The 24,058-nt window shown below is 41.5% G+C and overlaps 1 protein-coding gene across 6 annotated transcripts in view; it reads left to right on the top strand.

Annotated features, from left to right (window-relative positions):
• LOC140199142 (rho GTPase-activating protein 6) overlaps positions 1-24,058 on the top strand; it is a 565,740-nt gene that overhangs the window by 496,455 nt on the left and 45,227 nt on the right. For all 6 annotated transcript variants that reach the window (XM_072260734.1, XM_072260739.1, XM_072260737.1 and 3 more), the window contains exons 5-7: positions 5,374-5,569; positions 8,518-8,573; positions 20,415-20,565. In XM_072260734.1, the coding sequence (XP_072116835.1) occupies positions 5,374-5,569; positions 8,518-8,573; positions 20,415-20,565 (403 nt within the window). The remainder of the gene's footprint in view (positions 1-5,373; positions 5,570-8,517; positions 8,574-20,414; positions 20,566-24,058) is intronic.

Genomic DNA, 24,058 nt, shown 5'->3' on the forward strand with positions numbered 1-24,058 from the left:
GAGATTAGGAAAAACTTCTTCACACAGAGAGTGGTGAATCTGTGGAATTCTCTGCCACAGGAAGCAGTTGAGGCTAGTTCATTGGCTATATTTAAGAGGGAGTTAGATATGGCCCTTGTGGCTACGGGGGTCAGGGGGTATGGAGGGAAGGCTGGGGCGGGGTTCTGAGTTGGATGATCAGCCATGATCATAATAAATGGCGGTGCAGGTTTGAAGGGCCGAATGGCCTACTCCTGCACCTATTTTCTATGTATGTTTCTATGTATAATGCTATGGGTCATTCCTCACTACTGTAACTTAAACCCTCTACCTTTTACTTAGGAGTGAAAGCAGTAAGGAAAAGTGAAAAGACTACATTGCTTCTCACCAATCTGCTGCCTTCACTGTCATGCATTAGTTTCTGAATTGTCACTGTCGGCTACAGTATACCACTCAACATTTCTAGATGTAAGTCTGTGTCAGTGAGAATAATCCAATGGCCATTGATTGGCTCGGGTATGAATCATTTTACTTGGAATGTTCACACTGTAAGGAGTACCTGAAAATGGACTCATTTAGATGGACACATAACGTAAAGATTTTTACTCATGTATGTAAAGGATGTAAGAAATAAAGTCAATTCAATTCAATTCAATTCAAAACAGGTGCTCTATTTCAAACACTCTAATGGGAAGAGGTTCCCAAGCAGACAAAGAAAAACGTATTTATTTGTGCTTCAAGTTTATGTAAAGATATGCAACTTTCTCACTTACCGCTGTAAACCTCTGGCCCATCAGCTCAATGTGAAGGTTGAATATTCAGGATTGAACTGAGAACCCTGAGTCTATGCATCAGATGCACACAATCTCTTATGTAAGTAGAAGGAACACACCACTTCACAAACACCCACCCTTCCTGCCTGTCTTCAACAACTTGCCCCATCTATGGAAGAGTCTGTGGTTCATACATTCGTTTCACCAATCACCTCAGAACTCACACAGGGTGGAATCAAGTCATCCTCAAAAATCTATTAAAGATCTTAAGCAATCCCTAATTGTCCTGAAAGTCCTTTTGAAGCCACTGTGATGATTTGATATTACTGAGGAACTTGATAGACCACTTCAGCAGGTTGCTAAAATTTAATCCTATCAGTATTGGACTGGAGTCACGTATTAAACTGGGCAGTTGTTTCAGCCATTCTTGCCTGAAGGCAAGAGTGACGCTATTATTTTTAATGCTAATCAGTATGGTCACTTTCACTGATTATAGGACTATATCACTTGTGCAATTGCAGTGCAACTGTTTGATCCCCTATTGGACTTGCAGTCACTGGGTGAATATCTGATGCTAATACATCTAATTTCTAGAGGCATTTGCTCGGGCATAATTGCTTAACTGGTCAGGGATTATAGGTTAGGTTGTGTGTGAAATGTCTACATTGAACCGAGTAAATCAATTTGATAGTCCCAATGTATAAACAAAAATTTAAGAAAACATTATGCACAAATACTGAAAAAAGTGATCTTTAATTAAGCATGCAAACACAAGGAAATCTGCAGATACTGGAAATTCAAACAACACACATCAAAGTTGCTGGTGAATGCAGCAGGCGAGGCAGCATCTCTAGGAAGAGGTACAGTTGATGTTTCGGGCCGAGACCCTTCATCAGGACTAACTGAAGGAAGAGCTAGTAAGAGATTTGAAAGTGGGAGGGGGAGATCCAAAATGATGGGAGAAGACAGGAGGGGGAGAGATGGAGCCAAGAGCTGGACAGTTGATTGGCAAAAGGGAGATGAGAGGATCATTGGACAGGAGGCCTAGGGAGAAAGAAAAGGGGGAGGGGGGGAAACCCAGAGGGTGGGCAAGGTGTATAGTGAGAGGGACAGAGGGAGAAAAAGGAGAGAGAGAGAAAAAGAATGTGTGTATATAAATAAATAAATAACGGAAGGGGTACGAGGGGTAGGTGGGGCATTAGGGGGAAGTTTGAGAAGTCAATGTTCATGCCATCAGGTTGGAGGCTACCCAGACGGAATATAAGGTGTTGTTCCTCCAACCTGAGTGTGGCTTCATCTTTACAGTAGAGGAGGCCGTGGATAGATGTATCAGAATGGGAATGGGGTCCTTGCCCATCCTCTGGGTTTTTCCCCCCTCCCATTTTTGTGTACAACTTGTCCTCTCTGCACTATCAATGTGACTGAATCATGAGATCTGAAATGAAAGCTGTCTAGAGGTAAATATCTTGCATTGCAGGTTCCAATATACTTTGGCACTTAAATGCAGTTTTCAGAGGTCTTACATACTTTGTGAGATTATCCACTAATTCTTTGACTTTAAAGTCATTGCAGCTGCTGGTGTTCCTCATGTTGTTATAAATATACCCATCCATTTACCATATTTAGTTAGAAGCACTGGGAAAAAAGGGTACTTTGTTGATGAATTTCAGGATTACAGTGGAGGATGGAGTTTAGAAACCAGAGCTGAGTCTTCAATTTGCATTTTAAAAAGCACATGTCGAAGTTCCTTTACTGTTGGATTTTTACAGTGAAATTTCCTTGCTTATTATCTGATAGTTTGAATTCCAATCTGTAATTTGCAGGCAAGAGTTCAACCCATCATTCCTTGATAAGACCATAAGACTGAGGAGCAGAATTAGGCCATTCAGCCCATCGAGTCTACTCTGCCATTTCATCATGGCTGATACCCGATCGCACTCAACCCCAAACACCTACCCTCTCACCATATCCCTTGATAACCCAGCCAATCAGAAATCTACCAACTTCCACTTTAAATATACCCCCGGTCTTGACCTCCACTGCAGTCTGTGGCAGGTTCACTACTCTTTGGCAAAAAAAATTCCCCTTCCTTCTGTTCTAAAAGGTTACACCTCAATTTTGAGGCTGTTCTCTAATTCCAGATACCCCCACCAGAGGGAACATTCTCTCCACACCTAACTTATCTAGTCCTTTCAACATTTGGTAAGCTTCAATGAGATCCCCTTGCATTCTTGTAAATTCCGGTGAGTACGGGCCCAAAGCTGTCAAATGCTCTCGTATGTTAACCCCTTCAGTCCCAGAATCATCCTCATGAGCCTCCTCTGGACTCTCTCCAAGGACAATATATCCCTTCTGAGATAAGGGGCCCAAAGCTGTTGATTCGCCACTCTTTGGCTAAAAAATTCCTCCTTACTTCTGCAGCCTGATTAGTGTCTTATAAAGATTCAGCATTATCTCCTTGTTTTTATATTCTATTCCCCTTAAAATAAAGGCCAATGTTGCATTTGCCTTCTTTACCACAAACTCAACCTGTGAATTAACCTTTTGGGAGGCTTGCACAAGGACTCCTAAGTCCCTTTGTTCCTCTGATGTTTGAATTTTCTTCCCTTTTAGATAATAGTCTGCATTATTGTTACTTTTGCCAAAATGCGTTATCATACATTTCCCAACACTATATTTCATCTGACACTTTTTTCCCCATTCTTCCACTTTGTCTAAGTCCTGCTGCAATCACATTGCTTCCTCAGCACTACCAATCCCTCCACCTATCTTCGTATCATCCACAAGCTTTGCCACAAGCCATCAATTCCACTATTGAAGAGTCCTGCCAAAAGTTTTCTGCTCAAAACATCAACAGTACTCTTTTCCATAGATGCTGCCTGGCCTGCTGAGTTCCTCCAGCATTTTCTGTGTGTTGTTCGGAATTCCAGCATCTGCAGATTTTCTCTTGTTTGTGATTGAATTCCACTATCTAAATCATTGACAAACAATATGAAAAGTAATGGTCCCAATACTGACCCCTGAGGAACACCATTAGTCACTGGCAGCCGACCAGAAAAGGTCCCCTTTATTCCTACTCACTGCCTCCTGCCTGTCAGCCATTCCTCTATCCATGCCAGTATCTTTCCTGTAATGCCATAGGATTTTATCTTGTTAAGCAGCCTCATGTGTAGCACCTTATCAAACGCCTTCTGAAAATCTAAATAAATGACATCCACGATCTCTCCTTTGACCACCCTGCTTGTTACTTCCTCGAAGAATTCTAACAGATCTGTCAGGCAAGATCTACCTTAACGGAAACCAGACTGACTTTGACTTATTTTATCATTAGTTTCCAAACACCCCGAAACTTCATCTTTAATAATGGACTCCAACACTTTCCCAACCACTGAGATTAGGCTAACTGGCCTGCAGTTTCCTTTCTTTTGCCTTTCTCCCTTCTTAAAGAGTTGAGTGATATTTGCAATTTTCTAGTCCTCTGGGACCATGCCAGAATCAAGTGTTTCTTGAAAGATCATGACCAATGCATCCATTCTCTTTTTAGTAACCTCTCTCAGGACTTTGGGATGTAGTCCATCTGGTCCAGGTGACTTATCCACCTTAAGACCTTTGAGTTTGCCTTGCACTTTTTCCTATGTAGTACCAATGGCACTCACTCTTGCTCCCTGACACTCACAGACCTCTGGCACACTGCTAGTGTCTTCCACAGTAAAGACAGAAGCAAAGAACTTATTGAGTTCATCTGCCATTTCTTTGTCCCTCATTACTACCTCACCAGCATCACTTTCCAGCGGTCTAATATCAACTCTCACCTCCTTTTTATTCTTTATATAACTGAAAAACTTTTGGTACCTTGCTTTATATTATAGGCTAGTTTGCCCTCATATTTCAGCTCTTCCCTTCTTATAGCTTTTTTTTTGTTGCCGTTTGTTGGGTTTTAAAAGCTTTCCAATCATCCAACTTCTCACTCACTTTTGCTACTTTATCTGCCCTTTCCTTGGATTTTATGCAGTCCTCAACTTCTCTTGTCAACCACAATTGCTTACCTTGCCGTTTGAGAACTTCTTCTGTGGGACATCTCTATCCCGCGCCTTGTGAACTATTCCCAGAAACTTCAGCCATCTCTGCTCTGCCATCATCCCTGCCAGTGTCCTCCTCCAATCCACCTGAGCAAGCTCCTCTCTCATACCCCAGTAATTCCCTTTATTCCATTGTATTACTGATACATGTGAGTTATGCTTCTCCCTCTCAAATTGCAGTATGAATTCAATGTATGATAGTGTGATGTTGCATAGGGATGATGTATGATAGGGATGTACAGATTTGTGAATGGAAGAAATGTATCCCAAAGTATCAGTGGCGTAATGATAAAAACTAATAAATGGAACATTCATAAATCATGGAATGGCTGTACCCACTACCTACCCTCAAGGTATGAAGCTTGAAACTATTAACTCTTTCCACATCATTGACAGTTTTTAAACCAAATCTCAACAATTTTCAGATCTTGCCACATTGTTAAAAAGTCTCAGTTGGAAACATTACTATATTTTGACATGTTATTTTCTGCCCTTCTAGGTCATTTTTTTGCTTGTCAGTACATGTTTATATTTCTCTGCAGGGTGGAATGTCTGTGGATTCCATCACCGACCTTGATGATGATCACTCTCGACTATTGGAAGCGCTGCAGCTTTCACTCCCTACGGAAGTGCCAAACAAGAAAGAAAAGCAAAGAGACAAGAAATTAAGCCTAAATCCTATTTATCGGCAGGTTCCTAGATTAGTGGACAGTTGCTGCCAGCACCTAGAAAAGTATGGTAAATATTGCTCCAATTATTATTTATATTGTTCTGAGCTATTAAGTGGAATGTTGACTTTGAGTAGTTCTAAATGATTAGTTTTTAATTTGTTGAAAATTCATTAGTGAGCTAAGATGCAGCTAAGGCTAGTGTGGATTAGTGCTATCACAGGTGTCAGAATATCAGAATAAGTTAATAAAAATTCAAATTGGTCAAGCGGAAAATCAAGATGTAATCAATGAAAGTTGGAGCTATCTAAATTGATTGTCGAACAGCTCAGAGGGGGTGAATAGCAACAATTGCTCCTTTATTAGAAGAGGCAAGTCTGGTAAGATCTTTTTTCAGCTAGTTGGCAAGAAAATTACCCTGTTCAGTCCGTCTTCTGAAGTCCTCACTATCCTAGATGCCGGTTCACAATGCATCATCACAGTTAGAAGTAACAGACGGTCCTAAGCAGGGTGGAGGCTTTAGCTCTGACTGGATTCTGTAAATCTTTATCACAGAAACAAGTGCTCCCTAGTTAACCTTGCTGAAGCATACCTGACACCATGTATCTGTCTAACCAAGTGAAACATTTCGTCTGTTTTCTATCCACAAAACAGGATTTATCTGATTTGCCCAGCAGCCATTTCACAAACATTGGTGGTATGAATTATTTGCAGTCTGGCTTTATTATGCTGACCTTCCAGTGATTTGCTGTAACTGCTTCACTGACCCCATCATTTTAACGTAGCTGTAAACACTGAATGCCAGAGTGATAGAAACTGGACCTCGCTCCAATGAACTAGTGGACCCATTTAGGGAGAAGCGCTGTCTCAAAAACGGGGCTTCTTTCCTCCTCCTCCTTCCAACGCATGAATCTGCGTTTGTCCAAGTCGCCACTATGGGTGTCCCTCAGACATGACATCAAAGCTGTTATCTTCAGCTGCTTAATCATTTACCTTCCTTCTTTTGTATGGAGCGGAGTTATGTGCAGCCCAGATTGGCACACAAAGGTTTTGACACCATCTGGCAAATTCCTGGAAATGAGTGTGCTATTTTAGTGCCAAGTCATGGTCATTATCAAAGGAAAGGTCAAACACCTTCTCTTGACACTCCACAATGCTACTATCACAGAGACTGTAGTCATCAATAACTTGCTAGTGATGGTCATGTCAACACCCATTGAACTTGTATTGATATGACTGACTTAGTACAGGCCACAGCTACAGGCAGGTGTTAAGCACTATATCTTTTTATAAGGCTTGAGCCAGAAGTGTGATGGAATTGTTTCCATTTCCATGTATCTTTGCAGCTTCAAAAACACTGAAGACATTGATATTGTGAAGGCAGAACAATTTGCTTTATTAATACAAAGCACTGTGCTGAAAATCTAATACGTCCCATGATATAATCCATTAGTGCTAACCCATCTTATAAAATAGGATTTTAAAGATTAGCTTCATTTGTCATATGTACATTGAAATTTGTCATTTAATTTGACGTAAATCAGCGGGAATAGTGCTGGGTAGCCCACAAGTGACGCTACGCTGCTAGCGTCCATATAGTGTGCCAGCAATTCACTAACCCTAATCTTTCATGTTTGGAATATGGAAAGAAACTGGAACACCTGGAGGAAACCCATGTGGTCGGAGGAAGAACGTATGAACTCCCTGCAGACAGAGAGGAGAATCAACCCCCGATGTTACAGCTGGCTGCTGTGAATTGTTGCGATAATGGACACACTCCCGTGCTGTCCTTACAATAAATCTACAGGGTTTATTGCAGCAACCTGATTAAATTGCTGCAAGAGTATTTTCATTCCTTTCCGGAAAGGTCTCAACTCCTTGATTTTTTTTTCAGGACCCTGCAATGTCACATCACTTCAGGAAAGCAGCAATTGTAAGAATAGATCTTATGTTCTGTATAATAAAGCAACTTTTGAGACTTTTTAAACTTAAAGGATTCTGCTCTCTAATATGTAAACATATTTAATCTAATTCAAATTCCACTGACTGAGGTGTCTTCTAATTCCTCCCTAACAGCATTGTGGGTATATGCACACCTCAAGGACAAGATGGCAGCTCACCACCACCTTCACAAGGGCAAATAGGGAGAGGGGGGCAATTAAATTCTGGCTTCACCTGTGAAGCCCACATCCTTCGAATGAATAAAAAACTTTACCATTCTGATGAAGGGAGCACCATTTGTTAGTCTGCCTCTATCTGTTAATAATCTTATCTTGTGATATATTAGGATATGCTGCTGACCTTGGGTGTTGCCTGTCTAGAGTTTCCATGTTCTTCCCATCACCTGGTTTCTGCCAGGTATCCTCCACTGTCTAAAGATCTATCGATTTGCAGATTAATTGACTGTAGTAAGTTACCCATTAGTATAAGTAAGTGCCAAACGGACCAAGGTGGTGTCACTGAGCATATCAGAGATAAATAAGCAACACCCACAAAATGCTGGAGGAACTCAGCAGGTCAGACAGCATCTATGGAAATCAATAGATAGTCAATGTTTCGGGCTGAGACCCTTTTTCAGGACTAGGAAGGAAGGAAGAAGATGCCGGAATAAAATGGTGGGGGGGTGGGAAGGGAAATGAGGCTAGATCAATGGTGATAGATGAAGCCAGTTGGGTAGGAAGGTCAAGGATTGGAGAAGAAAGAATAGGAGAGAATGGTCATAGGAGAAAGGGAATGAGGAGGAGATCTAGGTGAAGTAATAGGTAGGTGAGGAGAAGAAAAAGGTCAGCGTGGGGAATATGGGGGGGGGGGGATTTTATTTACCAGAAGGAGAAATTAATAGTCAGATATAAATAACTTGTCTGATAAGGGCTACAAGTAAAATGGAAATAAAATGGAACCAATAGGGTTGTTCTAATGATAGCCTGGATAAACCTGATGAGCTCAATGGCTTTCTTCTGTACAAACCAGTGTGTAAGTCATGATATACTCTGTAATTATTTCCTGATGTTGTTGCAGGTCTTCAAACAGTAGGAATATTCAGAGTTGGTAGCTCAAAGAAAAGAGTAAGACAGGTAAGATCCAACTGTTTGCCCTCACAGGTGATTCAGAAGCATTCTGGAAGTAAATCAAGTGTGATCCAACTTCCTATGCACATGATCACTGCCAGCAGAAAGAAATTGATTATGGCCTAAAAATCAGATTATGTTGTGCAGTTTATTGAATTGATATTTGATTGAAGAGGAATTTTTTCCCCCAAAAGTGAAACACATAAAAGACCTTCTGCAGTTTGTTTAGAGTAAATCCAGAAATTGGATTGGCACTTCACTTGCATGTCTTGTGTGATTCCTTTGCTGGACATGGGGCATATTGTGCCCTTACACTTGTAGAACTCTGCCATCAAGTTGAACCAGATTGTCCTGGGCCTGCCTTCTGTTAGAGCACAATATTGGACTGAATTTCCCCATAACTCAGTCTCACATATACCTCTTATCCTCCAGACCTGGGCCACTTCCTAGCAGCACACTTCTGTTGCTTTGGGTACAACTGAAATTTCAGAGGCAGTGTATGCAACTGCACTGTCATTTCTGAGCATGCAGTCCTGAAGCTTCTACTGACTGATTTATTTGCAGCCTTTCAGATGGGTGAATAATGCAGTGATCTTTGTTTTAAAATACATGTCCAAGTAATTCAAAGTTATCCCCTAACTAAATACTGCAGTACTAATGCTCAAATCAACCTCTCCAGTTGTAGCCATTTGACTCACTGCATCCAATGGGCACCCATCCATTTTAATCCCATCTTTTAGCACTTGACCCAGAGCTTTCTTCAGTGTCCAAGTGGTTGTCCAGAACCTCTTAAATGTGTTTAGCAACTCTGCTTCTATCAACTTTCTCTGATCTCTCCAAGTAGTCAGCCCTTGCTGGATGAAGAAGTTTCCCTCCAGATTCCCTTTAGTCTCTTTCCGCTTACCCAAAATCTACTGTACAGTATATCCCTTATTTTTTTTCCTGTCTGATAAGAAGTCGATACCCCTCCAATGTCATATCCCAAATTCTTGTCCCCTCTTAGCATACTGTGCTGCTGTGAAAACAGACCTAACCTTTCCAGTCTCTCCTAATCGCTAAAATGCTCCATCCAGTCAATGTCCTAATCACTGAAATGACCCATCCCAGTCTGCATCCTCTCCAACGCTATCAGATCCTTCCTGATAAAGGGTCTTAGCCTGAACCCAACTCTTTATTCCTTTCCATTGATGCTGCCTGACCTGCTGAGTTCCTCTAGCATTTTGTTCATGTTACCCTGGATTTCCAGCATTCGCAGAGTTTCTTGTGTTTATCACGTCCTTCCTATAGTATAATGACCAGAACTGCATGCAGTACTCAAGTGGAGGTCTAACCAATGTTTTATAAAGTTGGGCCATTATCTTTCATGCTCTCGCATTCAACACCTTGACAAATAAAGACCAATAATCCCATACACCTTTGTATTCATACTACCTACGTGTGCTAAAGTCTTCAAGAACCTTTGGATTTGAACTCCAAACTCATCAATATTCCGTTGGAACCTATTTTTAATGCTGTACATCCTAGACTCCAGTTAGTTTTCTTAAAATGCATTACCTCATGTTAATTAGGATTAAACTCCGTCTGCCATTTCTCAGCCCATTTTACCAACACATTAATATCATCCTAACACTACCCTGCACATTGTCAGCAACTCCACCTATCTTGGTATCATCTGCAAACTTACCCCCTACACCCACATTCAAGTCATTCATATACTATGTTACAAACAGCAAAGGTTCTAGCACTGATCCTGTGAAACAGCACTGGTCACAAACATCCAATCACAAAAGTATCATTCTCTGTTTCCTGTTACCAAGATACCGTGTCCTAACCTTTTGGACCAGTCTCTTATTTAGGATCTTTGTTGAAGGTTTTATTGAAGCCCACATAAACTTCTTCTACTGCAATGCCCTTCTCAGTACACTTAAGTCACCTCCTCAGAAAATTCTGTAAGATTGGCCCTTGACAAAGCTGTGTTGACTATTTCTGATTAATCCCTTCCTTTCCAAGTGGTATTTCTTGTTGCCCCTCTGAATTTTTACGAACAATCTCAATACTACTGATGTTAGGCTCATAGGTTTGCGTTTGGTAAGGGTTTCCTGGCACTGAGTGCAGAGCTTCATTTGCTGAAAGCAAATCTAAAATCTTAATTTCATTTATGACAGAATATATGGCATTAAAACATATCAGAATGATTTTTGTGTATTCTTTCCTGTCTATATTCTTCCTTGTGCTTTGTCATAATCACAATAATTGTGTCCATGTAGCGCGATATAACATGGCAAAAGAATTTGAAAGGAAATAGAAACCAGATGGATCTCCAAAATGTTTTTTTGCATTATTGTCTATTGCCATTCCAACAAATTTGAAAGTAATAAATCATTTTTGGAGCCTGTGAGAAGTAAATGGAGAAATTGCAGATAAAGTTTATGTATGGGTCTGGTTTCTTGTGTCTAGATGTTAATTCATATTATATTATCCATCATAAATGTACAGAATTGGACCCACTGACTCATAGGGATCAAGAAGGAGTATTTGGATGGTATTGAGAATCTCAAGACTGGGTATCAGGAGTATTAAGGGCAGATGAAGCACAACACTTCACTAACTACTTGCCCACCTCATCAGGGTCTGTGGTTCTGCATTGGCCTCGTCAGCCAACTCTGAACCCACAAAGCAAAGTGGAAACAAGTCACTGTTAACCCCAAGGGACCCCCAAAGAAGATGAGGTTGTTTTTATACAACATTCTTTATTTTTTCTTTATTACCAAGCAGCATTCTTTACCTGTCTCTTTCTCACATTCAAAACATGATCTATTGTGATGACGAAGGAGTTGCATGATTAAAACGTCTTAAGGTTATCTCATATTATTATCTGAAATAAATTTATTCAACTTATTTGTGGGTGAATCAACACTAGTTGCTTTCACCATTTCCCTTCAAGGCAGCTGTTTCAAGCAGATAATGATATTGAAACTCATTAGTTCTGAGTATCCACCCATCCCACCTTCCTTTAAGTATAGGCTCTTGCTATGGTTCTGTTCTGGGCCAAGTGATGCAGCTCTCCATCATCTGTGTTGGTCAAGCTTAGAGCATTTCAGGAGGTATTAAACTGAAGGGAATCTTTGTTAAGGTTTTAGGGCATGCTGCTGGGTATGTTTCCCAAGCTACTGATAATCCTTGAAATGATATTTCCAAACTCATGTTGGATATCTTCTGTAATTTAATTTCTACCCATATGCCCCATATTTTTTTATAATGGTTTCCATTATTCATTGGGTCACTTTTGCTCTCTGTGTTAAATGACTATCATATGTTATGACTGTGATCAAAATCACCAGAGAGACTCTGAAACTGGTGGATATAGAAATCTTTATTCAGCACAACAAGCAGGCATCATTTGGAGAGACAAACTCATCTTCTCTGGGGGTCCCTTGGGTCCCTGACCCAATATTCCATGACATTTTTTTTATTATGCTGAAAATCAAAGGTAACAGCAGGACAATTCTATAGTAACAACGTATCCACAATGCTTCTTTTGAATTACATATAATTTTCAAACACCCAGATCTTCACACCAACACTCCAGACACATAAAATAAATGTAAATCACCACTGTCTCTGAAATACATTCATGCATATGCAGACATCTCAGGTCAGTGGGGTGTTTCCCGGTTTGCTATCGATGCCAGTCTGCAGCTCGAGCACTATTGTTCTGAGCTCTATTTTAACTCAATCTGCAATCCACATTCAGATCTGAAGACAGGTTGCTGTTGAAATTAATATTTGCTATATTCCATAACTCCAGAGTATGCCCTAACTACTTCTCTAGTTACCATGGTATTTGGTGATTTCTGGAAGGTTACTGGCAGAGCTTCTGCACCATTCTGTCGAGCTTCCTCAGTAATCTTCCAATGACTCTTAACCTCAAAACATCTTAAACATGATTTGCTTTTTAAAAGCCATATTGTTAGGACAGTAATGTGAATAGATTTAAAATTCACTCTTGGGTTCCCATTCCAGATGAAAGGTATCACTTGTCCCTGCCCGGGTCAAGAATGGCAGCAAAGCAAAAATCCATCTTCCATACCATAATTTACTTCTCCTTTCCTCAGGTGTGGTCATAATAAAACCCAGATATTTTATTTTTAGCATTGACTCTCATGCCAAATTCAATTAGAATATTTGCTATGTGATTTTAGTACCTGCCAAGCCTACTTTTGGTATTGGCTGTGTTAATTTTGCCATTGACTCTTTGAGCTGCATATTAATCAACAAGGTCTAAGATCCCAATCCTTTGCTTATATGTGTATGAATTGGTCCACTGAATTTCGTCCATTAAAATGCCAGTTGCATTGCACTTGTTCTCTGAAGGAAGTCTATTGTTTCCTCATTGTTTTAGCTACATCCAAGCAGTACAGTTCCATAATGACAAGAAGGAAAAATTTGCTCCTTTTCACATTTGAACATTTTGTTTGGGTTTTCATAACCTATCTTCTTCTTGTAATATCAATTAATCTAAGGTTATACTGATTTAAGGATGAATTTTACTGATTACAGACATTGATGCTCGCTTTAATTAACATTGTTGTACTATGTTTCTCCTTGCTTTCTATTATCCAATAACACTTTACACTGGACATACATCCACTTACATTTGACTCTAGCTAGAGAATGCCCCCAGTTCATTGGAATGAGTTATTTGCATTTCCCCTTCATTTGTATTTCCCTAATTACAGGACATACAAGATAGCTGTCTCTGTTCTTGTCTGTTGAGATGAGGCAGTTTGCAGTGGCAAAAGTCTTATCACCATCAGCTTTGAACATGATCAATAATTTAATGTCAGTGGCCCTCTGCAATAGTGCATGCCATTATTCAAAAGTTTAGGGAATGATCATTCTGAGGGGTGTAGATTGGAAAGTAGTAGCTCAGAGGGCTGGGCTTCCCTGGAGAATTGTAGCCCAGGGGAGAAGTAGCTGATGCAGTGGAGATGGGAGTTTTATGGGTGAGAACTAGGAAAACTGGAATCAGGTGATTGAAACCTGGTAGGAGGGGAAAAGGACTTGGGTGGACATGGGAATCCGGATTTACTGCAAAATGGTTCCAGCAACATTGCATTGTTTATTCTGTTGGGCCTTTCAGTCAGTTTATTGAAAAAAAATCTAGCACGTAACTAATTTTAGCAACTCTTTAAAATCCCATATGCAACAGAACAGCTCTATTCTGTGAAGTTATTTAGTGTGATCTAATTGTAATGTATTTATTCCAATTTGAATTCTGCTATAGTTGAATCAGATGCAATAAAGACTTCTGCTAAGTGTTTTTGTTCATTCTGCCATATAGTCTTTCTATTGGATCAAAGAGGGTCCACCTACTAACCTCACCAAGAATCAGAAAAAAATGGAACATTTTCTCCATTGTTATACCTTCACCCAACTTGCTAGGTTTGAGAACAATGATTCATTTGTGAAGAAACTCTTTACAAAACGGACATGGAGCGCCTGGTCCTCACAGGCAGACGAGCAACGTTGATCCAAAAGAACCATGAAATTATTGTGTTTGCAAAATTGAAACCCTTCTTTCATTTGACTTTGATATGATTGATAAAATAAGTCTCAATATATGGCTTCAATCAGAGGAGAGAACACCAAATGAAGTTGTTAAAAAGTAGAGCCAAGGCCATCTTCTGAAAATAACCCTTCAAGCCAAGCGAGCAACAAACAAAATGGACTTTCACATTGAGCAATGAAGGTGGCAATCCCTGAGCTATTTGGTGCCAGAACTGTGTGGAATCTCTGAATGGTTGCTATGGGAGAAGCCAAGCCACTTTGTTTCTCTGCTTATTTGTCAAGAGGGTATTGATGATTGAATTCAACTCTGATGTGTCTGCCAAATGAATGTTTGTGGGTCTTTCTCTATGCCTTGTCTGATGTCCTTCTCATCGACTCAAGTGGAACGGAAAATTGGACAAGGGTATGCAGGTCCTCCTTGGACTACTAATGCCTGGCTTATGGACAGCATGTACATATAGGTGAACACTTGGGAGACTGGTGGGTTGGATGGGGATGGATTTGCCAGCTGCAGCAAGGTTGCATGCTTCTTCTTCCACGTGACTTCTCTCACCAACCCGAGCCGCAACAATTGGGACTGGGTAGAGATGAGCAGAGCTTGGAGCAATGAGCCAACTCACTTGTTCACTCACTGAGTCAGTGAGGCCGGCTGTCAGCCACTGATTCCACACTTGCTTGCTCCCCTGTCACGGCTATTTCTCTAATCCTCTCCAAGACACTGTTCTTATTTATTTCTAGTTCAGGTTACAGTACTTGTCAGGAACAGAACTGTGTTATATCCTGGGACTGCCTGTAACAGTGGCAGAAGGTGGACTGAGACCTGTTTTATTTTTCTTGGCTGACATCTTCAGTTCAGAAAATGCGTGAGGATTGTAAGTGTGAGAACTGAAAATGCCACAGTAGTGCAGTAGTGAGTACTTGTTTGAAGCACAGCAGGCCAGCACTCTTCCATTCTGAGAAATTTGGCATGGTATTGGTTGGATTTTAAACACAAAATAATCTGCAGATGCTGGGGTCAAAGCAACACTCACAACACGCTGGAGGAACTCAGCAGGTCGGGCAGCATCCGTGGAAACGATGAGTCGACGTTTCGGGCCAGAACCCTTTGTCAGGACTGTAGGGGGAAGGGGCAGAGGCCCTATAAAGAAGGTGGGGGGAGGGTGGGAAGGAGAAGGCTGGTAGGTTCCAGGTGAAAAACCAGTAAGGGGAAAGATAAAGGGGTGGGGGAGGGGAAGCAGGGTGGTGATAGGCAGGAAAGGTGAAGAAAGAATAGGGGAAAACACAATGGGTAGTAGAAGGAGGCGGAACCATGAGGGAGGTGATAGGCAGCTGGGGGAGGGGGCAGAATGACACAGGGATAGGGGAGGGGAGAGGGAGGGAATTCCCGGAAGTTGGAGAATTCTATGTTCATACCAAGGGGCTGGAGACTACCTTGACGATATATGAGGTGTTGCTTCTCCAACCTGAGTTTAGCCTCATCACGGCAGTAGAGGAGGCCATGTATGGACATATCTGAATGGGAATGGGAAGCAGAGTTGAAGTGGGTGGCTACTGGGAGATCCTGTCTGTTGTGGCGGACGGAGCGGAGGTGCTCGACGAAGCAGTCCCCCAGTCTGCGTCGGGTTTCACCGATGTAGAGGAGGCCACACCGGGAGCACCGGATGCAATAGATGACCCCAACAGACTCACAAGTGAAGTGTTGCCTCACTTGGAAGGACTGTTTGGGGCCTTGAATGGCGGCAAGAGAGGAGGTGTAGGGACACAGGTGTAGCACTTGCACTTACAGGGATAAGTGCCAGGTGGGAGATCTGTGGGGAGGGACGTGTGGACCAGGGAGTCGCGGAGGGACCAATCGCTGCGGAAAGCGGAGAGGGGTGGAGAGGGAAAGATGTGCTTAGTGGTGGGGTCCTGTTGAAGGTGGCCTTAGTGGTGGGGTCCTGTTGGAGGTATTCAGTTCTCTCTCACAGACAGTATACTGTATATGACCACCAGGATTTTAAATATTTCTCAACCCTATTTAATGACCCAATGATTCTGATCGTTGTCTGCAATTCTTATCTCCCCCGGCCATGTCCGTAAGATCTCCACTTCCAGCATTTCTTCCCCAATCTGAATCCCTTCACCTGTCGTGAATTCAGCTGCCTTAACACCAAATGGAGCACACCCATCAAAACCGTTCTGTCTCTGTACCTGGCTCTTCTCTTTCAAATCGCCTCTTAATCTCTACTTCTTTGACCTAGTATAGATCAACAGCTCACAAGTCTTAGAAATACTATTAGATGATGGAAATAATTCGGAAGATGCGTGGCTCGGGTGGTTGATGGATGGGTTGAGTTGTTCTCCGATCTTGGCAATTTAAGCGCAAACATCTCATCAGCATGTGAAGAAACAACATCAGTGTGCTGCTGATTATACACTGATGATGTCTCCTCGTATGGTGACAAAACGTTTGCAAGTAAATTACCAAGAGCAGAGAACAACTCAACACAACCATCAACCACCTGAGCTACACATTGTGTGAATTACTTCCAATGACTCTGGGCATCAAACGCTCCAATGTGCTCGCCGTGATGAGGCTAAACTCAGGTTGGAGGAGCAACACCTCAAATACCATCTAGGTAGTCTCCAGCCCCTTGGTATGAACATTGAATTCTCCAACTTCCGGTAATTTCCTCCCCCTCCCTTCCCCTATCCCTATGTCACTCTGCCCCTCCCCCAGCTGCCTATCACCTCCCTCATGGCTCCGCCTCCTTCTACTACCCATTGCGTTTTCCCCTATTCCTTCTTCACCTTTTCTGCCTATCCCCTCCCCCACCCTTTATCTTTCCCTGTTCTGGTTTTTCACCTGGAACCTACCAGCCTTCTCCTTCCCACCCTCCCCCCCACCTTCTTTAGAGGGCCTCCGCCCCTTCCCTCTACAGTCCTGATGAAGGGTTCCGGCCTGAAACGTCGACTCATTGTTTCCATGGATGCTGCCCAATCTGCTGAGTTCCTCCAGCGTGTTGTGAGTATTGGTTGGATTTATTGCCTTAATGCTGGAGGAACTCAGTAGGTCAGACAGCATCTATGGAAATGAATAGGTAGTCGACGTTTCAGGACGAGACCCTTCTTCCAGACTGAGAAGCAAGGGGGAAGATGCCAGAATAAAAAGGTTGGGGGGAGGGAAAGGAAGCCAGCTGGAAGGTGATAGGTGATGCCAGGTGGGTGGGAAAGGTGAAGGGCTGGAGAAGAAGGAATCTGATAGGAGAAGAGAGTGGACCATATAGAAAGGGAAGGAGGAGGGGACCCGGGAGAAAGTAATAGGCAGGTGAGAAGAGGTAAAAGGTCAGAGTGTGGAATAGGGGTGGGGTGGGGGGGGAATTTATTTACTGGAAGGAGAAATTGATATTTATGCCATCAGGTTGGAGACTACCTAGACAGAATACAAGGAGTTGCTCCTCCACCCTGAAGCTGGCCTTGAAATAAGAGGAGGCCATGGACCAACATGTTGAAACATGAATGGGAATATTTACTTTCTGTATTATTTTCTAATACCGAAGCTTGTTAATTAGGATTTCTGTGGCCCAACACCTTCATGTGGGTTGGTAATATGTTGTGAATAATGAAGAGAGAGCACTGAGGTAGCAGCCGAGCAGGACTCCAAATCTGACTAAAGAAAACAATACTGTGGTGAAGAAGCAAATAGTCATGTCTCCCAACAAAAATGCAGAACATTTTAAGAGCTCAGAAGGTCAAACAACATCTATAGATGTAAAACGTGTATGTTGATGTTGCAGTCTGAGGCCTTTAACCCTGAGTCATTGGGGTTAAGAGGGAAGAGGAAGATTGTTAGTATATTGCAGTGCAGGGGCTGGGTGAGGGGCCATGGGAAAGAGGGTGGGATAGAAACTGATTAGTGATTTCCTGAAGTTGGAAAATTCAAAGTTCATTCAGTTTGGTAGTAAGCTACCCAAGTGGAATATTAAATGTTGTTCTTCCAATCTGAGTTTAGCATCTCTGTAGCAGAGGAGAAAGCTGAGGACAGAGATGTTGATGTGGGAGAGGAGAGGAGAAAGGAAAGTGAAACTGACATGCAGTTCTCAGCTCCAAGATGCCCATTGTGGACATAGCACAGGTCCTTCACAAAATGGTCGCCTAGTCCCACTCATTTCACTAATGCAGAGGGGGCCACATTGCAAGCACTGAATGAAAAAGATTGGATTGGAAGAGGTGAAGGTGGACCTCTGATTTGCCATCAGGTGCATACTTGGGCACAGTTTTTTGCATTAAGTCAGCTACAAGTTGCTTTCCTACCTTTTATTGATATTAAAACCACATTTGTAGGTCATCACAAATCTGTTTTGTCGCAAGTCTTATAAAGCTCAAGAGCTTAAAGTGCAAGGTTGATGGAAGAGATCTGTTGCGTTCCCCTGTGCACAATCGTGTGTCCTTTTCGGAATGGTTATTTTTAATTGATGCTTTGCAAGATCTCACAAGGTTACTGTTGCTTTCCACGTATGTTCTGCAGGAACAATTCAGGCATTCTGGAATCAGCTGTACTTTATCATTCTGTGAAACTAGTAGCCGATATACATATAATTATACTGCCTCTGGATCTGGGTCATTCAGTGGGTGAATGGAGAAAATTGGTGGGTGGGGATTGAACAGATTTTGGACTAAATAGAGAGTGGGGAGAGATCAGAAGATTGTTGGGCTGGTTGGTTGTGGGAGTTGACTTGTACTGGTAAGTGTGAATGAGGAGGGAACTGAAGGTATATCTGTGGGTTAAGTATAATACTATCCCAGTCTAACACTGTGCCGTGTTGTCCTAGTTAACCCAGGGGTGATTAGGCAACACTTTCCAGGAAAAATTAATCCAATTTTCCTTACATCTGACGTAAAGGTGACAATGTCTGATGCACAAATGCATACCACACCAGGAAGTGGCCAGTCAAATTTCTGCAGTTCTGCAAACTGATGTTGAAATTCCTTTATTACTGCCATTTCAGTCTGTATTTTTAAACACATAATTCAGTTATGTGCAGAGCAATCTAACATCTGAGTAAATCATGCACGTAACAACTGCAGTTTACTCTCTCACTCCACTGCTTATCATGCAAATTTGCACAGTTTGACAAACAAAGCAAGGCCTGCATGCATGCACTTGTCGGGCCTGCAGTGCTGCAGGGCACTGAAACACCCTGTGTGTAGATGGTCACACACCCAAACTCTTCACAGTCCCATGCCATTCACATCTCTTTGAACACGTTTCTTGTATCTCCATCTCTGACCAAGGTTTGGGTCGCTTATTTAAGGAATTCCTCTTTGAAGCAGTGCCAGGGTTAGTCTGATCGGTTCTTCTGTTGGTACCTTACATAAAAGAGACACTTTGCATATAAGGCATAGTGGCTTGTGTAGGCCTTTCAGCCCCTCACACACTTGTGCCATCATTCAATACGATGACAGAAATGAATAAATGGTCGATGGTTCGGGCCAAGACCCTTCTTCAGAACTGAGAAGGAAGAGGGACAGACAAAAAGTGCTGGAGGAGCTCGGCAAGTCAGGCAGTATCTATGCAGAGAAATTAAAACAAATGATGTTTCAAGCTGAGACCCATCACAAAAACACAGCTGATATTTTACCTTAGTGCCATTTTTCTGCATCAACCACATATCCCTTTTTGGCATAATACCTTAAAAAAAATGTTTCATTCTCTTTATGACTGAGCTTCCACAGATTCATTATCATGTTGGTGAAGGTATATCTTTTCATCTGAGTCTTGAATGGCTGACCTCTTACTTTGAGACTAATCTCTGGTTCTGGACATCCCAGCCAAGAGAAACATCATTCCTGTATTTACCCTGTCAAATTCTGTTAAATCATTCTGTTTCAATTAGATAAACTCTCGTTCTTCTAAAATCTAGAGTGCAGGCCCAGGCTGCCTAATGCAACAGCCCATCATTTGGGGTGCTGTTCTGGTGGATTCCCACTGCATTGCTTCCAATGTACTGAAGTAAGCAGAGAAGGGAGACCAGACCTGCACATAGTACTGCAGATGCTGTGCCATCAGGAGTTGAAGCAAGACACTGTATATTAACATTTGTAGTCATCCTCTTGTGAGACTCTTTTCACAGCATCTACTTAGACAGTGACAGGTATATGCAGGTTGTTTTTGAAAACCCATTGTGTAGTTTATTACAGATTATTGGAGCTTGTTTAAAATGAATATAACATTTACTGTTTGGTAATCTGTTTCATGTTTTTATGTATGTGTCTAAATGTACCTTTATCTTACAGTTACGAGAGGAGTTTGACCGAGGAGTAGATGTTTTGCTTGATGAGGAGCACAGCGTTCATGATGTTGGGGCCTTGCTGAAGGAATTTTTGAGGGATATACCAGACCCTTTGCTTACTAGAGAGCTCTACACACCGTTCATCAGCGCACTTCGTAAGAAGATTATCTTTTCTTTATGAGTCTTAATCCATTGCGGAGGTCGGGGTTCAATTCTGGCACCATTCTGTAAGGAGTCTTTGTACGTCCTCCCCAGGTGCTCCAGTTTCCACTCACAGTCTAAAGAGGTACTGGATAGGTTAATTGGTCATTGCCAATTGTCCCATGACTGGGTTAGGGTTAATCAGGGTTATGGTGTTGTTGGGGCTGCATGGCTTGAAGGCCCAGAGAGGCCTACTCTGCTCTGTATCAATAAGTAAATATTTTTTTAAATTCTGCTCAGCACATCTAATAATATAATCCATACAAAACTTCATTCTGTCAGGAATAAACATGATATTGCTGTTGCTGACACATCATTGTAGGCCATCTTCTGAAGCCTGTCCTGCTTTGAAAGGGTTGTGCCTCGTCTTCTGCCTCGACTCCCTGTTTTCTGCCCAAACAACAATGGCCTTTTTGCCTAAAAAGTCTAGGGATCTCAGATTTGAATGTACTCAATTCCCAAACATCCATGCCTAGTCATGGAACGAGATTCCAAAGATCCACAATTATTTGAGTAAAAAAAATTCTTCTCATTCCAGCCTTCAATGTCTGCTACCAGTCATGAAATAGTATCCCCCAATCCTAAGGCAACTAATTCTAATTTTAGATGCACTAGGGAAGCTGCATTGACTATAACAAATATTCAAGGAATTGTGTGTGACATGAATTTCACCTTTCATTCTTCTAAATCACATTTTAATATGGGAGTGATGAGGTCCTAGTTTTCTTCAATTGGTGAGGGACCGTCCTCCTTGCATGTCACTGTTCGACACAGGTTAGATTTTCTACAGGCAGAGGGAAGTGTGGAGTAGGTCACAAAATTTGTGGAGATAATGGAGTATAGGATCTCCGGTCTTAGATGTGGTCTGATCCTCAACAACAGGGTTCGTTGTGTGGAGCTTGGGGGCAAAGACAAGCACTGCAGCAGCTCATGCCCACAGAATTGGCATCACCTGATTGGCCTGAATTATTCTAGCTGCTTTGTTTGACAACCACCTGGAATCTGGTTGCATTCCATTCCAAGTTTATCTTTAGATCACAGCAGACTGATAATCACCTGTGAATTTGTTCAGTGTTGTGTTTGCTTTCCAAGTGGGAAATTAGAAAATCAGCTTCTATTTCTTGTTCATTTCACTCCACCTATGTTTCAGTGTCCGTCCCCCCCCCCCCCCCATAAGCTTTAAATTTATATCTGTTTTGGCAAGCTGTGGTCCTTCAGACAATTCCAGCATCTTGCTTTTATATATTTTCTTCAGAACCATGTGAAGATGGAAAGGAAAAAGCAGAGGCAAAGCACAGAGAATAATCAGAAGAGAGTAGAGCTCAAAGAGATAAACTAAGCAGGAAGGGAGAAAAACAAAGGGAAATAGAGAAGGTCAAAATTAAACAATGGTAGGGTATTATAAATTGGTAATGTAGGAAAAGAGGTACTGATAACTGGGAAGTCGGAAAATAAATTGAAAGCAGAGAAAGGATTGAGGAAGAAGAGGGAGAGGCTTGGAGATGAATATGTAAGGAGGAGGAAGCAGGGATAGAAGAAAGGATAAAGCAAACTAAAATGAAGGAGAAACAATGGGTATTAGTGGAGCTATCAGTAATGAAGAAAAATGTATTAGGCTGTGAAAGACCTTTTAATATTAAGGTTTCTGCACTTAGGTGGAGAGGAACTGTGACTGTCATTTAGTGAATGTGACAAGATCATGAAAAATTAAACAATTGAATTAAAACTAGAAATTGAAAATTTTCAGTGTTTGACATTTCAAAGAATAAACAGAAAGGGAAATAAAGTGCGATAGCAGTTAACATTTGTTACAGTGATGAGAAATGAGCTTAGACCAATTAGTTACTAGTGGCAGCAGTCCATAGACCCTCTAATATTGGCACACTACAGTACACATTATAGGTAATATTCTTGTGATGAAGCACTTTAATCTTTGCATGAGTTGGATAAATAGTATTGGCAAATGCAACCTTATGCATCAGTTCATAATGTTTACAGAAAGTTTCTTCAAAAATGCTTTGCAGAACCAGCCACGAACCAGGCTATTTAGACATGTGTAGTAAAGTGGAATGAAATAATGATTGATAGTGAAGGATTCTCTGGGCAAGAATAATCATAACATGATATCAGTTGTACAGATGGAGAGACTCAGGTTCTTGAGAACCAATTCAATATAAATTTTTCGGCTATCTGGGATCCATTTCTTGCCTACCCAGACAAGGCCGGGGGCAGATGAACAATTTCCCCCCAGCTTATCTTTCACGGCCCTCATTCGAGACTTAATGTTTAGCACTTTTGAGCACTCTAACAACAGGCATCTCTCTAATGTTATGTCCTTTTTTTCTTTATTTTTGCTCATTTTATTTTCACACATGTCTGAGCTTATAAGTTCTTGTTGATTTTACAGTTTTTTGAAAATTTTGAAAATATAGTATTTAAAAAAAATGAATAATCGTAACATAATAGAATTTCACATACTGTTTGGGAGTCAAAAATATGGGTATGAAGTTGTGCTTAAATGAAGGGAATTATCAAGGTGCAAAGGCAGTGATGGCTAAAGTAAACTGGGAAAACAGATTAAAAGATTGTAGATCATCAGCACAAATTCCTCTTAAAAAAACCGTACAAGTAAAAGGAACCATCCATGGTATCCAACTGAATGTGAAGCAAACAATTTTTACGAAGATCAGGGCAGACTAGAAAATTGGGAAAAGCTTAGAAAGCAACAAAAAGGTTTAAAAAACAATAAAGTATGACCAAATGATAAAGAGGAAGAAACCAGCAAGAAAATTGAAAAACACAAGAAATTCTGCAGGTGCTGGAAATCCAAAGCAACATACAGAAAATGCTGGAGGAACTCTGCAGGTCAGACAGCTTCCCTGCAAATGAGCAGTTGATGTTTTAGGCCTAGATCCTTCTTGAGGACTAGAAAGAAGAAGGAAGACACCAGAATGAAAAGATGGGGAGAGGGGTGGGAGGTTAGCTAGAAGGTGATAGATGAAGCCAGGTGGGTAGGAAAGGTAAAGGGCTGGAGAAGAAGCAATCTGATAGGAGAGGAGAGTAGACTTGAGGGGAAAGCAAAGGAGGAAGGGCACCAGGGGCAGGTGAGAGGAGGGTGGGAGGCCAGAGTGGGGAATAGAAGAAGAGGGGAGAAAAATGAAAGCTGACAATCAGAGTTTCTGTGTACATAAAAAGAGAATAGGTAAAGTTAATATTGGTTAGTTAGAGAATGGGAATAAGGGATTAGTCATAGAAAGAAAGGAAGTGGTACAGATATTGAGCAAGTAGCTTGCTTATTTCTTCTTGGTAGAAGATGCTAGTGATAATGGTAAAAAAAATAATTTTTGAAGGAAGAAGGCAAGGAGCCAAAATCACTGGAGAGACTTTCTGGTAAACTTAAGGGGACTATAGACTGAACAGTTTTCTGCACCCGATGGCTTGCATACC

Source organism: Mobula birostris, chromosome 6, assembly GCF_030028105.1.
Source record: "Mobula birostris isolate sMobBir1 chromosome 6, sMobBir1.hap1, whole genome shotgun sequence".
Taxonomy (NCBI): Eukaryota; Metazoa; Chordata; class Chondrichthyes; order Myliobatiformes; family Myliobatidae; genus Mobula; species Mobula birostris.